Source organism: Filicampus tigris, chromosome 4, assembly GCF_054856515.1.
Source record: "Filicampus tigris isolate MCC_2025a chromosome 4, RoL_Ftig_1.0, whole genome shotgun sequence".
Lineage (NCBI taxonomy): Eukaryota > Metazoa > Chordata > Actinopteri > Syngnathiformes > Syngnathidae > Filicampus > Filicampus tigris.
Window position 1 is genome coordinate 28,628,744 of NC_141220.1, and position 13,501 is coordinate 28,642,244.

Sequence of the window (13,501 nt, forward strand, 5' to 3'; positions counted from 1 at the left end):
TCACCAACCTTTGACACCGAGGGCCATCTTGTGCAAGTCTCGTCTCCTAACCTTTCCTAAATGTTTTGTTGGATTACGTCATGGGGTCAAGGTGTTTTCTTTAGACAGCACTGTCCCGCCCCAATGTATTAATCATGTAACGTAATGACCACAGATGGGCACTTTACCCATTTTTTTTTCTCCAGTCCGTCCTCTGTCCGCAACCTGGGTACCCTTCCGTCCTCGTCCATAAAAATGATCGTCCTCCAACCCCATCCGTCCTTGTTCTTTTAAAGCGCTTTGTCCTTACATTCTGTTGGTCTGCTTTGTAACTTTTTAATATTATGGACAAAACTTAAAAAATATCAGTAATTTTAGTAAAATTAAACTTCAAGCTTGGCTGTTTCAACACGGGAGACTGTTTCCCATAGAAAACCAATGCGACAAAGAAAAATGCTGTTCAATTTTTTTTGTGTGTGTCTTCACTGCTATTAATTAAAGTATGTGAAAAGCTGTGTTGGACTTTGCCAAAAATCAGCTCAGACTGAAAAACATCTTTTTTATTCACTTGAAAGAGAAGACAGGAATAAAACAAACATCGGTCATCATACAGACTGTTCATCGCTCACAAAGTGAGCATTTAATGTTGTGAAAAAGTAGGCAAAACGTTTCTTTTGGTGTATTATTTGGAATATCTGCGGAAATGTGGCTTCTTGGGCAAACCACCAATGAGCACTTAGTGCTGGTGCTGAGTTCACGGCCGATCCGACATCCGAGGCTTCCCCAGAAAGGCCCTGAAACCTTCTTCCCTCGCATTAAAACATTCCAGGATTTCATATCCAAATGTGCATAAAAAGCGAGGGGCCTCTGAACGCTCAACATGATGAACAAAGTCGACGTGGCTTCCCCTTGACTTTTGAGCTGCGTGTTTGCCGCCTTTTCACTTCCACTTGTAGAGCTTCAGCATCTTCTCCGTCAGCGTGGCCAGGAAGTGCTCGCCGTTGACGGCGAACGGCGAGATGTCCAGCACGGGGAGGTCGGCCGGAAGCTTCTGGAGGAGAGCGCCGCTGGACGCCTCCCACACCTCAACAGCAGCATGAAAAGATGAGATGCCATCAGATCAGGCCGCAGCAACACTTTGCAAGCTGACGCCTACTTTTTTGGGACTCATTCATGCCAAAGATTACCAGTTTGGTTTACACAGTATGTCATATTTAGTCTTGTAAAACAGTCACACGTTCTGCTGTAATTCATGTCTTTATCGCTCCAAGCCTTAAGGGACCAAATTAAAGTTACTTTATCCACCGTATATCTTTTCAATTCATTGTTTCTTGGAATTTTATTCTGCCAAGTGTTTTGTGTTAATTTAGTGATTTCACTTGTTGCATTATGGCTATTTTTGTTGTCGTGTGTAAAGTGCTTTGTTACAGCTGTGAAATGCGCTGTGTGAATAAAATTGTATTGTATTGTAATCATACTTTGAATACTATTGAAGGCTGCGCGGAAGGCCGAATAAGCAGATTCAGTTTGCATTTCCAGGACTTACCATGGTGGACTGCGTGGCCTCGTCTCCGGCGCACACCAGGGCTCCGCTCCCGTGCGGACTGGCAAAGACGGCGTTCTTGGTGAGGAGTTTGCAGGACGAGCCGGCGTTGAAGGTCTGCACGGGCGAGCAGGAGCAGCCGGGCGGCTCGCCGGCGTCCTGCTGCGGCGTCTGGGTCAGCGCCATCAGGACGCAGCGCACCGTCGGGTGGAGGCGGCCTGCGTGCGGTAAACGAGCGCGGCTGACCTTTGCACGTCCGTCATGTGTGACCGGTCAAGCCGCGCGCCATCCAACTGTTACGCTAACGTAGCGGTTGGATTAAGTGCGGGTTGACTGGTCACACCTGGAGAGTGAGGCACAAGATGATGTCATAAAAAGGCGACAGCGTCTCGGGCGCTACATCAGTTTAGCAACAGGGCTAATAATCCCCCTCATTAAAAGATAGAAACGATAAAGGTTCATTTTTTATATGGCAGCATGATACGGGTCATCCACCACTGAATTTGAATGTAGTAATTTGTGAGGCAATTGTTTCTAAGAAAAAAGTAAAGTAGCAAAGTAGCATTTTTCAAACTTTTACTGCCAAAATGTCTTTCCCGCGATGCGTCCCAAATGTCTCACCGGCTCGGTACGTGACTAGGCAATGTCGGCTCTCCGTCTCCACCTGGATGTCGGTGCAGCTTCCCGCCTCGAGCGGCAGGATGTGCGGCTTGTACGTCCTCTCGTCCAGCTGCTCCCAGAAGTAGCCGCCCTCCAGCGTGCCGGCGATCAGCCCGCCGCATGGGAAAGAGCTGGACGCCGCGCGCGGAATGTAGCACAGCGACGCCACCGGGGCCCTAAAACAACAAGTTCAAGACTTCGGTTGATTTTTACAAAACTTTTGTCACCTTCTTAAAATAATGGCCTAAGTCATATAGACTTTTTTTTTTTTTTTTTTTTGCCTTAAACATCTCATGAAGCTGGATACCTCAGATAAAATCGGCTACATTCTTGGTTCAACAGACCATTCAATTCTACCCGTATTAAACATAATATAATCAGTATTTGTTTTTTTTGTTTTCTGAAAAAAACAAAAACTGAGAAAAATGACTTAGGCCATTATTTTAGGAAGGCGAGAGGATGTAGAATGAGTTCAAGTCTGTTAATTAAAAATGAAAAAGGGGAAGTTGAAAAGGTATTATTAGTTGAAGTTGTAAAAAGTTGAAGGCAAAAAGTTAGAATTAGTGGAAGTAGTTGAAAGAAGTAGCTATTGAAATTAGGCCTGGAATATTGAAAAGATGTTTACCTTTTTTTTTTTGCTTTGTTTTTTTTTTTTTTTAAATCTGTGACTGAGCCCAATGATCTTAATGCCTAAACTGCAGATGTGGAGAAGACGCGGCGGTCACCTGGAGCGCAGCGGCTGGAGCTCCTGCACGTGGGTGCTGGTGTCTCTGACGTCGTAGAGCAGGATGGAGCCGTTGCTGAGACCCGCGTAAACGTAGTTGGGCTTGTCCACGCACCAGCAGCAGCTCCACACCGGCTTGCCCGCGTTGTACGTCTGCACCACCGCGTTGGCCGGCAGGCTAACAAGTTACGTGGGAGATTACACGCAGAAAGTTACAAACAGGAAGCTGCATGCAGGAAGCTACAAGTCGAAGGCGAGAAGTCGTAGACAGAAAGTTCTGCCCAGAAAGTTGCTCTCAAGAGAAGTTAGCGCAAGCGCCACGAGAGGGCGCCGCCGCGCACGTCACCTGGTGAGTTTGAGGGTGTTGTCCAGCGACGCCGACAGCAGCAGTCCGTCGCCCTGCCGGTTGAAGCACAACGCTCGGATCTGAGCGCTGTGGATGGGAATGTACTGGCTGGACCTGATGTGGGCCAGGCTCACCTTCTTCACGCCCCAGCCTGCCGCGTGTGCACAACATTCACAGGAGCACTTCAGGGCACGGCAAACGCGGCAAACGCGGCAAGACGCACTGCAAGAGGTGAGAAGGAGCGGGAGGAGGCCAATGACCGGGAGGAGAAGAGGATGATAAAGGAGGAGATTAAGAGTGGCATGAGGATGAGGAGAAGAAAGAAAAGGAGCAGGAATTGACTGTGAGGAGGAGAAGCCAAAGAAGATAGAAAAGATGGAGGAGCAAGTGACCGCTGGGTGATTGCTGCAGTTAGAAATGCCAAGACTCTCAAAACTAAATCCCGCCCACATTCTTTCAAAACACAACATGAGGGCATTGGAAGAACAGCTTTTCTTCAGCACTTGCACGAGTACACCTGGGAACGTTTTGAATAAGTTAATGATGAAGGGAAAGTTCTTCTCCTCCTCTTAATAAACACGCTCCACTCAAGATGGGCCGAGGCCAGAAAAGACCGTCTGGGAAGCTGATTGGCTGCTCATTTAGGCAGCTTTGAAACCATTTTACTTTTCTAGTGAAGGGAAGGAAAAAAAAAAAGACAAATGTGATTTGTATCTCTCTGCAACAACTGGAAGTTGGAAGAGTAGAAGCACGAAAAGGAGACTAAGGAGGACGAGGAAAAGGTAGCGCGGTCTCAAGGCAGAAAGGAGCGTGGTGCAAGATGAACTACGAGGAGAAGATTTAAACGGGGAGGGTGAAATCTGCGCGGCTTCGCCAGAGAGGAGGAAGAGGAGAAGAAGGAGAAGGAGAAGCTAGCGCGGTCTCACCAGGCAGGAGTGCGGCGTGCGCCGACGGCTGCGAGGCCAGCAGACAGTTGAGCGATTCGCAGTGGGCCAAAACTCTGCAGCCCCCGCTGGGGGACACCAGCACGGCGTCGTGGAAATTGTACGGCGGCGCCGCCAGGAGGGAGTTGGGAAAACATCGCGGCGGCGAGGAGGACGAAGCGGCGCCGGTGGCTGAGCTCCCGCCAGCTTGAGCTCTCATCTCCTGCCGGAAAAAGAAAAGGAAAAAGAGAAGCGGCGTCAGGCGTGCGCGCGAGACGGCTTTTACTCTGGAAACAGGAAGTAGATACCTGCAGTTCCTGTTGAACTTGACCATACTTGCTGGTGATCACCTGAAGCTTGAGCTTGTACTGGGCCGATTCCAGCTCGGCCTTCCTCCTAAGAGACTGCTCCTTCGCCAGAGACCTGCGGGCGCACGCACATGCGAGGTGAGCACGCAGAGGTGGAGAGGGAAACGTGCGCCGGCGGGTGTTTCACCTCTTGAGGCTCTCGTGCGCACTGTTGTCCATGGCTCTCAGCTTGGGGGCGTAGAGCAGCACAATGTCCGAGCGCTTGGCCTTCTTGTTGCACTGAAAGTGAGACGCGAGAGCCAGTGAGGACGACGTGGGGACAACAGGCCTGGACATGGTGGTGACCCCGAGGAACGCTTGAGTTGCCCCACGGGACTGTTCTAAAACAGCAAGTGTCAGATGCCTATTGTTTTTTTTTTTTGGGGGGGGGGGTTGCTATTCAAAAAAATATATACCAAAACTTAACAGTGAGCTGCGGCTAATGTTTTTTTTTTTTTTTAAATAATACATCCATTTAGAAATTAGCATATCATTGCTGTCCTGTGAAAAACAAAACATTTCTTTACTGACATCGTATTAACGTGAAGAAAAAAAAAAAAAACAAATCCAAAATTGGACTTGTGTTTTATATCGTAAGTGTGTTATATCGTCAACTAGTCAATGATGTCATAGAAATTTTTTGTAATGGCAACTTGGCCCCGCCCTTCCCAATTCCTTCATCCAATCACGTTCAGGTACCATCATGGCCTCACAAACGTAGACATTTGGAACGTGTAAAACTCTTTAACACCAATTCAGATAACACGAGTGCAGGATTGGGACTTGCTGTAGGATATAAATAGAGCAGGGCTGCCCAAGATCGACTTTTCAAGCAGCGGTCTGTGTCAACATCGCAAACGCACACAACTTTTCACGCCTGCACTAACTAAACACACAATAGTGTTGCACCAAGTCCCGGTACCAGGTGTGGTTAATTTTATAATAGTGTTACTTGGGGAGAAAAAAATAAAATTAAGATACTCAAGCTGCCGTGGCTTAAAAGTGACCTACTTTGTTATTTTATTATATAGCATTAGTTACTTTTTGTGTGGACGTGAGACTGATAGGGTGTGCAGGCTGTAGTGTAGGCTAACACAAAATATTTAATCATAACACGCACGCACCCCCCAAAAACATTTTTTTAGGATACAAATTTGACAATTTGCAATATTGTCTTGTAGAAAACCCGCAGTTGTGCTGGACAGTTGCGGGAGTTCTATGAGATACGATTGACTTTGAGACCCTGAAGGCATCTGATTTGAGATTGGACGCCTGAGTCGGGGGCGGGGCCAGGGGAAGGAGGAGAAACGAGTGTGATCTTGGGAAGAAGGCTGGCTATTACGTGACCGACCTGCGGACATTTGGCCGCCGAGCGCTGAGCGGCCAACCATCTCTGGATGCAGGTGAAGCCGAAAAGATGTCCACAGCGCAGGGCGGCCACGCGATGGTCGCCCGCCGCCGTCCACGCCTCGAAGCAGATGCTGCATGTGTCGCCCTCGCCATCCTCGCTTGGGGACGGCGGTGAGGCAGCGGGCTGCTGAAAGTGCAGATGATGACGGTTAATACGGGAAAATGACTTCTAATCAGGGACCGACCGATTAATCGGCCGCCCAATTTCATGGGCCGATGTCAGCCCTTGCCAAACATTTTTTGCACATTAACACACGACAACATTGGACAATGATAACATCAAAAACATGTTTTTAAAAATCTGCAAGAAAAACAGAAGAAAAAAAAAAGAAGAAATTGACCAATTTTTCCCTCCAACCTTACACATTAACAAATTCCAGAATAAGAAAGATGACATTCAACCAAAGCACCCCCAAAACTCTGGAGAGAAGAAAAAAAAAACAGCTGATTTTGTTTGTTGACAACTAAAGGGTGTACCGGGCCGTGGCAACTCGGCACCACCCGGGGGGGGGGGGGGGGGGGGGGTGGAGTTGTCTCCGTCGCGTAACGCTCAAATTAAACGCACAAGCTAGCATCTCCGTCGCGTAACGCTAACATTAAATGCACAAGCAAGCAAATGAGTAAAACAAACAGACGTGTGGGGCACCACTCGCACTTTTAAAGTCTTCTGTTAATGTCTCAATGTTGTCACTTAGTATTTTGCTCAGCTACATTTGTTTTCTCTGCTTTGCTTCTGAATGTCGTTTGCTTTTGTGTTTTGAAGCACTTGTTGTTGTGTCTTTGCTTGAGTGAGGCACACCGTGTTGCCTCGTGTATGAAATATGCCACAAAAATAAAAGTTGCCTTGTGTATGAAATATGCCACAAAAATAAAAGTTGCCTTGTTTTGCCTCATGTTGCCTGGGGCCTTGCTTTCAATAATCATCAGGACGAAGCATCTGTGTGATTCAGCAGAACGGTAACACGCGTGGCCTCTGAGCCAGGAAAACCCCTGTTGTCGTGTTACCTGCACGCCAGGAGGTCCCTCGTCTCCTCCTCCTCCTCTCTGGCCGTCTGTAGCTGAACACAAGAAGACGACTTGAAGGCAAAGCACGCGGGGGACGCCATTTTCCCCAATCACAAAGCAGCACCCACCAGAGGGCGCGGCGGCGGCGGCAGCTTGCCGCGTCCGCGCAGTCTCATCAGGGCTGTCGAGACGCGGGTGAGTGGGCGGGGCCTGTTGGAAGGCGGCCGGCGCCACCTCAGCCCGCTCTTCCTCGTCAGACTCGCTGGCCTCAGTGCTGCTGGACGGCCGGTCGGTCCCGGCGGCGGAGGGTGCGCGCAGCACAAAGTCGGGGAAGCTTCTGGAGGGCGCCGCCGTCTGGCTGGAGTAGTGCACCCGGAAGCCCTGCCTGGGAAAAAGACAGTCAGAGCGTACATTTGGCCTACATCTCATTTCTTTTTATTAACCCTTCCTTGGTCCTCGCTCCTCTATTTACTTGTTCGCGTCTCCCGGCGAAGAGAACGACAGAGGAGCGAGGAGGGACCCGTTTGGAGCAACGAAACAAATATTCCTGGATGACGACATTTGGTGGCGACATCAATTAGCGCCAGCCGTTTTCAAAGCCCAGTTGCCGAAATGGCCGGCGGGCGCTTTACAGCAGATTGATGGACCCACAGCAGATTGTGTGACAGCAGATCGTCTCACCTAACCCGCCTGCGCACGGACGGCGCCTGTGTGTTGGCGATGCCTCTCCCCGCCCTCCTCTGACTGAAGGCCCAAGTGGCGGGAAGTGTGAGCGGGACAGCCACCCGCGCTCCGCCCTCGCCACCGCCGCCCGTGTCGTCATCCTCGTCCACTTCAGTGCTGCTGCCAGAGTCTGAGATGATGAGGGGGGCGGCGGGGACAACGGCAGCGGGGACGACATCGGCAGGGATGGCGACGGTGGCGGGGACAGTGGCGCTGTGCTGGAGGGGCTCCACCTCCATGGCTTCCATCTGATGAGCACACTGATGACGTTTGGTCCAATACACAACAACTCACACTAGTACAAGCAACATGGCGCTTTTGCTTACTCGTAATACTATGCAGAAAGCTGTACTCGCCTGTTTTGTAATCCGATTTGTATTTTATTTTAATACCTTTAATACATTTCTTATTATTCTGAACTGGTTACAAAAAAAATCTTATATTCATCAACATCATTCTATATGAAATCTAATGTGATCTTTTTATTCATCTGTATAGTGTCATACTTAACAGTTGAACCTGTATTATTTTACACTTCATTTTACTTTGAACAAAGACTAAAACTCAGCCAGTGGTCAGTTTTATTTGACACTTATTTATTACAAATAAATACTAAATCACCCGCGTGGCGCCGTCTAGTACCTACAAGGTACATATCGCTAGAAGCCGCTAAAATTACACGCTAACATCTCAGTGCTAGCCGCTAACCGCTACACCGCTTTTCTTCTTACCAGTGCGGAAGTGGACGTTTACCAGCGCCGTTCAGCTCATGGCTCAGCGGGCGAGCAATGGCACCACGGATCACTGGTATCCGGAGCGGACTCTGAAGCGCAGCGGAGCCCAAAGCATAAGCATAAAAAGCCGTCAGACTGGCCAGTCGATCACCGCAGGAAGTGAGTTTCTCCCGGGCTTCGCCACACACTTCCTGTTACGTCATCTTCAAAGATCGCTCTTCGTTGACAGAAGGTCTCACACGTACAAGAAATCAACTGTGAAGTCGAAAATATGACATGATTTTTTTGTTTCATGTCTAACCGAGACTAAAGATGGAATATTTCAAGAAATCCCACCCCTCCCCCCGCCCCCCCAAAGAATTACGATAAGAATACAAAAAACAACATTGCATGAAAAATATTTATGAGATAAAGTAAAATCATAAGAAAAAATAATGATTTTCCAGTGAGGTCCAACTATTACAAGAGAAAAGTAACGTAAAATTAAAGTATACAATAATACAACTGTGAAGCGATGACCAAAAAAAAAAAATAGAAAAATAGAACATTCGCGAACATTAAAAATACCACCACCAGGCAAAGGTTTTATTCCTAAAAAGCATTTTTGATATTATTGTGATTCACAATAACAATTTTCAATTTTTCAAAACAGTAACACTTCACTTAAATTGAGGAAAAGCTTGACCAAAGTATTGATTTACTTCAAATGTATTGTACATAAGAGTTAAATGAAAGCCATTTAAAAATAAAAGCTAAAAAAATAAACCCTTCTTAAAAATGAAATGCAAAAGACCAAAAGTATTGATCATAATAGTTCAGCACAACTAAGCTCTACGTGAGCGGCTATTCATTGGCCAACCACTTGAGAGAGCCCGAGTAGCGCCACACTTTCAGATCACTGGATCCGCTTTCATCATCGAGCACAACCAGTGAAGAGATTTAATTTCTCTCCTCAGTTCTAAAGCAAAGCGTGTCCATCCAAGCGTTTGCTGTCCACCCTACGCCCCAAAAAATGAAAGAGCTGAATGTCACGTTATAAAATAATCAGTTGTTAACGTGATATTACTCAACTCAACTCAAGAACAACAATAAAGTGCATCAGCAAATGACATCACTTCATATACAAATGATGCAAAACCGCCAAATGTAAAGCAAATATTTCGATGATGTAAGTGAGCGAACAAGTAAAATAATTCAGTTTTGAAACGGGCGAAATATGCAAGAGTCAAAGAAAAAGCATAAGAAACTTTGGAGGAACTATTTTGAGAGCACGTCATCGTGACGTCATTTTTGACTGGGTCGGCGAAAAGCTTGGGGGTCAGTAACAAAATTGAAAAAAAAAAACAAAAAAACTTGGGGGTCACGTCATTGCCTGTGATTCCGTCCCACAATCTGAAATGTTAATACTTCACAGAGATGCTGGGCACTATTTTGGTGCCCAGCACAAGTTGAACTGCGTGTATGGGCGGAGTTTTTTTTCTTTTGGTATTTTTCTAAGACAGGCGTAGGTAGAAATGGGCATTTACGCCGTTGTGGGAGTAAACACAACCGGCTTGTCCAGCCCAATGGAAGCGACTAAAGGTGGTCGCTGTGAAGTGGGCCGGCCCCACTATATTTTTTATATTATATGAAAGATGAAGATGAATTGATTTCTACAATGATTCACGGGCCTTAGTACTGGTTGAGCAGGAAGCGTTTGAAGTGAAATCACCCACCGGCGTGGCCTTTTGTCTCTTAATGACATGATTACATCTTTGGCAAAATAAAGACAAAAGCAGCTCCTACCAAAAGAATTTGTGCGGACATCATGGAAACATTTCATGGGAATTGGACGGGAGGCCGGAAGGGCGGGCGGGCGGGCGGACGTCCTGCGCCAGGCGATGGCGACGGTCAGGCTTTGCGGGGTTGGCCTTCATGCGGGCCGGCCCCGACTTAGAAATTGTCCGGATTCGGACCCGAAATCAGAATCGGGCAAGTGCGCCATGCCAACACTGAGCCAACAAGTTCAATTGGAACTGAAATAGTGAGTTAGCGCACAAATGCAAATGCTAAGCTAATAATTCGTTTATGCTATGTTATGACTTACCTTGAAAAATGATACTTTTTATTCTCTTATAAAAATACTCAATATTTTCTTGAATAAAAACATACTTTATTCCCAACATATTACAGGTTTGTCACTCTAAAAAAATTCTAAATGTATACCCCAGACATGATAATGGATTTTTATTAAATGGTGGTTAGAATATCTATTAAAAAAGCAAACTGATTTGTAGCTAAAATGTTACACTGTCCCCCCTAAATCAGCGTAACAAGCAGAGCAAAAATGTAAATGTAGTTTTTGAAATATCATTCCTGTGAACAACCGAGTCATCAAATGGAGCGCACCTTTGCTCGGAACGCTAATTGGCTTGCTCTTTCTCAAAAAGGTGCGCTCCATTCGCTTTGCCAAGTGTCCAGGAATGTTACCGGTCTCGCTCATTCGCATTTTGTGGCCACGATATAAAAAAATTTTTTGGCCTTCAATTTTGGTCGACGGCGAATCTGCTACAAATGCCGGCAGATCTAGATGTTCGAATCGTACAACCTCGCAACGGAAAGAAAAATCGGCGGATTTTTTTTGGGCCAATTCTTCTTGCGGGACTTTTGTTTGAATGCGATTGTGTTCGTCTGATGTTGTCATGTGTTAAAGTGTCAAAAATAAATCAATTCTCCCCTTGGCGCATCAAGTTTGTCTCGGTGGCTTGGATCAAAAGAAGAACCTGTTACTGGCTGGCCAAGGTGGTGTGCGACCCTGTGCCATGGCGCTGTAATAGTTGAGGATGTTCATGGTGTCTTGCACGTCGGTGGGGCACAGCAGGCTACTGAAGGGCTGGTACGAATCTGGGGAGAACAACGGAGGGGGCGGGGACACCGCGGGGTACCGGAACATCGGGGCCGATGTCGACATCGAGACTGGCGACAATGGGACGGGCGACCTGAGGGCAGGTGCGGCCGGGGCGGCTCGCACGGGCGGCGCGGAGACGGGCGCCGGGCGGGCACACGCTTTGGCCGGCCCGTCACCCGCAGCCGCGTCGGCGGGCTCCGGCGGCTGCTCTGTGACGACGGACCTCAGGGTCTGCCTGAACGCGTCGGCTTGGCTGATCTGCAGAGCCACCGACAGCAGCTGCAGGTCGTCGCTCAGCTTCTGGTTGACCTCCTGGAACTTGGACTGGGTGGAGCCGGACTTGAAGAAGCTGGCCGCGCCGTTGGCTTTGGAGGCTTTGCCCATGAGGTGGGTGGCGTCCGACAGACTGTGGGTCAGATTGACCAGGGCCTCCCTGACTTCGGGCGTGATGGCTTCGGGGCGCCGCTTGATGCTCAGCACCATGTTCTCCAAGGTGCGCACGCGCTCGTAAACCTGCTGGCAGCGAGCCTTGTTGGACTTGGCCATCTGCACCATGCCGTACACGTCCTTGCATAGGCCCAGGATGAATTCGACGCCCCCCACCACCTCCTGGCAAAGACAAACACACACGCGAACGCACGCTTCAACTTTGACATCTCACAAAGAGGCGCATTCGACTTGGTTTTTTTTTTTTTTCTTCTTTCTTTTAAACATTTTAACGCGTGCAATATTTGTTCCTTCTCGGCTCTTGAGACACATTTTCTAACTTGGATTTGGAATGAATACAAAAAAAAAAGAATAACATTGTCAGTTTCTGTGTTAGGAGAGGAGCAATGATTAATTGATAACTCGTCCATTATCAAATTGATATTTATTATGATGATCGATTCGTTGTTTGGAGACCCTTTTAACTTAATATTGGCCTCTTCTGTAAATGTTGTTCTATTTCTGTAGTCCTTATGGCAGGGGCGGAGCCAGAAGGCGGCTAATGGGTGGGCCTGGAAAAATCAGGGTGCGCCCGAACATTTCTCTCACTGGGTACAATCCGACACATCGTATATTCAAATAAAATGAAAAACTGAATATGAGGTTCAGATCTTCCTTGGACAACCACAATCATACCATTCTAAATATTCAATAAAATTGAATTCAATCAAATAAAAAAACACAACGAAACATCAATTCAAACATAATTTAATCATAATAAATGATACCAATTTAATAATAAGTCATTTTTTAGTAAATACAAATTGTAAAGTATATATTTTGTCATGAATCTCACTGGGTGTGCACACCCAGGCCCACCCATGGCTCCGCCGCTGCCTTATAGACTTTGAAAAAAATCTTTGTCTTATGAAGATCTTTTTTTGTTTGTTTGTTTTGTTTTTACAAAAAAGACAATTCCATACATCGTTTTTGCCGATGTTCTGACATGCTATGGACCAAACCAGGAAGTGACTTTTAATTGCCAACAAAATTGGACAGCAGGCGCGTATTAGAACATTATTTGGCATTTATTAGTCAGTGAGGCCTGATGCATAAACGCACGCGCGCACACAAATGAATGTGAAGAATGACATTGTGTACTCACGCCAAGATTTTGGGCACCAACATTTTGGAAAGGGTCGTTCATGGCTGGAATGCTGAGCAAGTCAAGTGTCACACATGCAAATCAAAGACAAAACTTTAGAAGAACACAAATAAGTGCGTGAGCGTTGAAAAGCCTTCACACAATGAAGGGCAAAATAATTTACAACATTCAGGACGTCGTGGAAACTACTTTTCACCGTGCAAAAATTGCCACCGTTCACCAAATTCTGCATTTTCCAACTTGCTGTCGTGTTACAATTGGACCTAATCCTTTCGGAATCCTCGCACTAATCGAAGCGTTCCTAGTTTGAAAAACCAGCAAATAACGAAAGCATAAATTTACCTTAATCTCGGCGACTCAGCGTTGGTTCAACTCCTCCCCATGCAGCTGTGGCCGCCACTTGGAGGTGAAACGAAAATAAAAGAAGCCTGACTCATGACGTGTCACACGATGGGGGCGGAGGGACAAATCTCTGATTCGGGAGGAGCAATGCGGTTTCGGTCCTGGCTGCGGCGTGTGGCACAGCGAACGACCTCTGCGCTCTCACCGGGGGCCTGGACGGTGCTTTGCGCTTCGCCAGCCAGCCTACGTGTGCCTTGTGGATTTGGCAGAACTCTGCGAGTCGTAGC

At 47.2% G+C, this 13,501-nt stretch overlaps 2 protein-coding genes across 4 annotated transcripts; both read right to left on the reverse strand.

Annotated features, from left to right (window-relative positions):
* Positions 1-524: 524 nt before the first annotated feature.
* rfwd3 (ring finger and WD repeat domain 3) lies at positions 525-8,632 on the reverse strand. 3 transcript variants are annotated; one of them, XM_086027158.1, is made up of 13 exons: positions 8,392-8,632; positions 7,619-7,920; positions 7,066-7,322; positions 6,938-6,990; positions 5,874-6,059; positions 4,671-4,762; positions 4,484-4,598; positions 4,179-4,398; positions 3,253-3,403; positions 2,908-3,084; positions 2,144-2,358; positions 1,526-1,740; positions 525-1,063 (listed from the first exon to the last, which is right to left on the reverse strand). In XM_086027158.1, the coding sequence occupies exons 2-13, from the start codon at positions 7,906-7,908 to the stop codon at positions 920-922; spliced, it is 2,115 nt and encodes a 704-aa protein (XP_085883284.1). In that variant the 5' UTR covers positions 7,909-7,920; positions 8,392-8,632; the 3' UTR covers positions 525-919. The 3 variants fall into 3 exon arrangements, with proteins under 3 accessions (XP_085883284.1, XP_085883285.1, XP_085883283.1); XM_086027159.1 differs by having other exon boundaries at positions 5,874-6,056; positions 7,619-7,908; positions 8,392-8,631; XM_086027157.1 differs by having other exon boundaries at positions 7,619-7,908; positions 8,392-8,631.
* Positions 8,633-10,524: 1,892 nt separating this feature from the next.
* Positions 10,525-13,325, reverse strand: LOC147149313 (uncharacterized). Its single transcript, XM_086027161.1, has 3 exons — positions 13,215-13,325; positions 12,873-12,924; positions 10,525-11,890 (listed from the first exon to the last, which is right to left on the reverse strand). The coding sequence occupies exons 2-3, from the start codon at positions 12,912-12,914 to the stop codon at positions 11,144-11,146; spliced, it is 789 nt and encodes a 262-aa protein (XP_085883287.1). The 5' UTR covers positions 12,915-12,924; positions 13,215-13,325; the 3' UTR covers positions 10,525-11,143.
* Between the last annotated feature and the right edge of the window lie 176 nt (positions 13,326-13,501).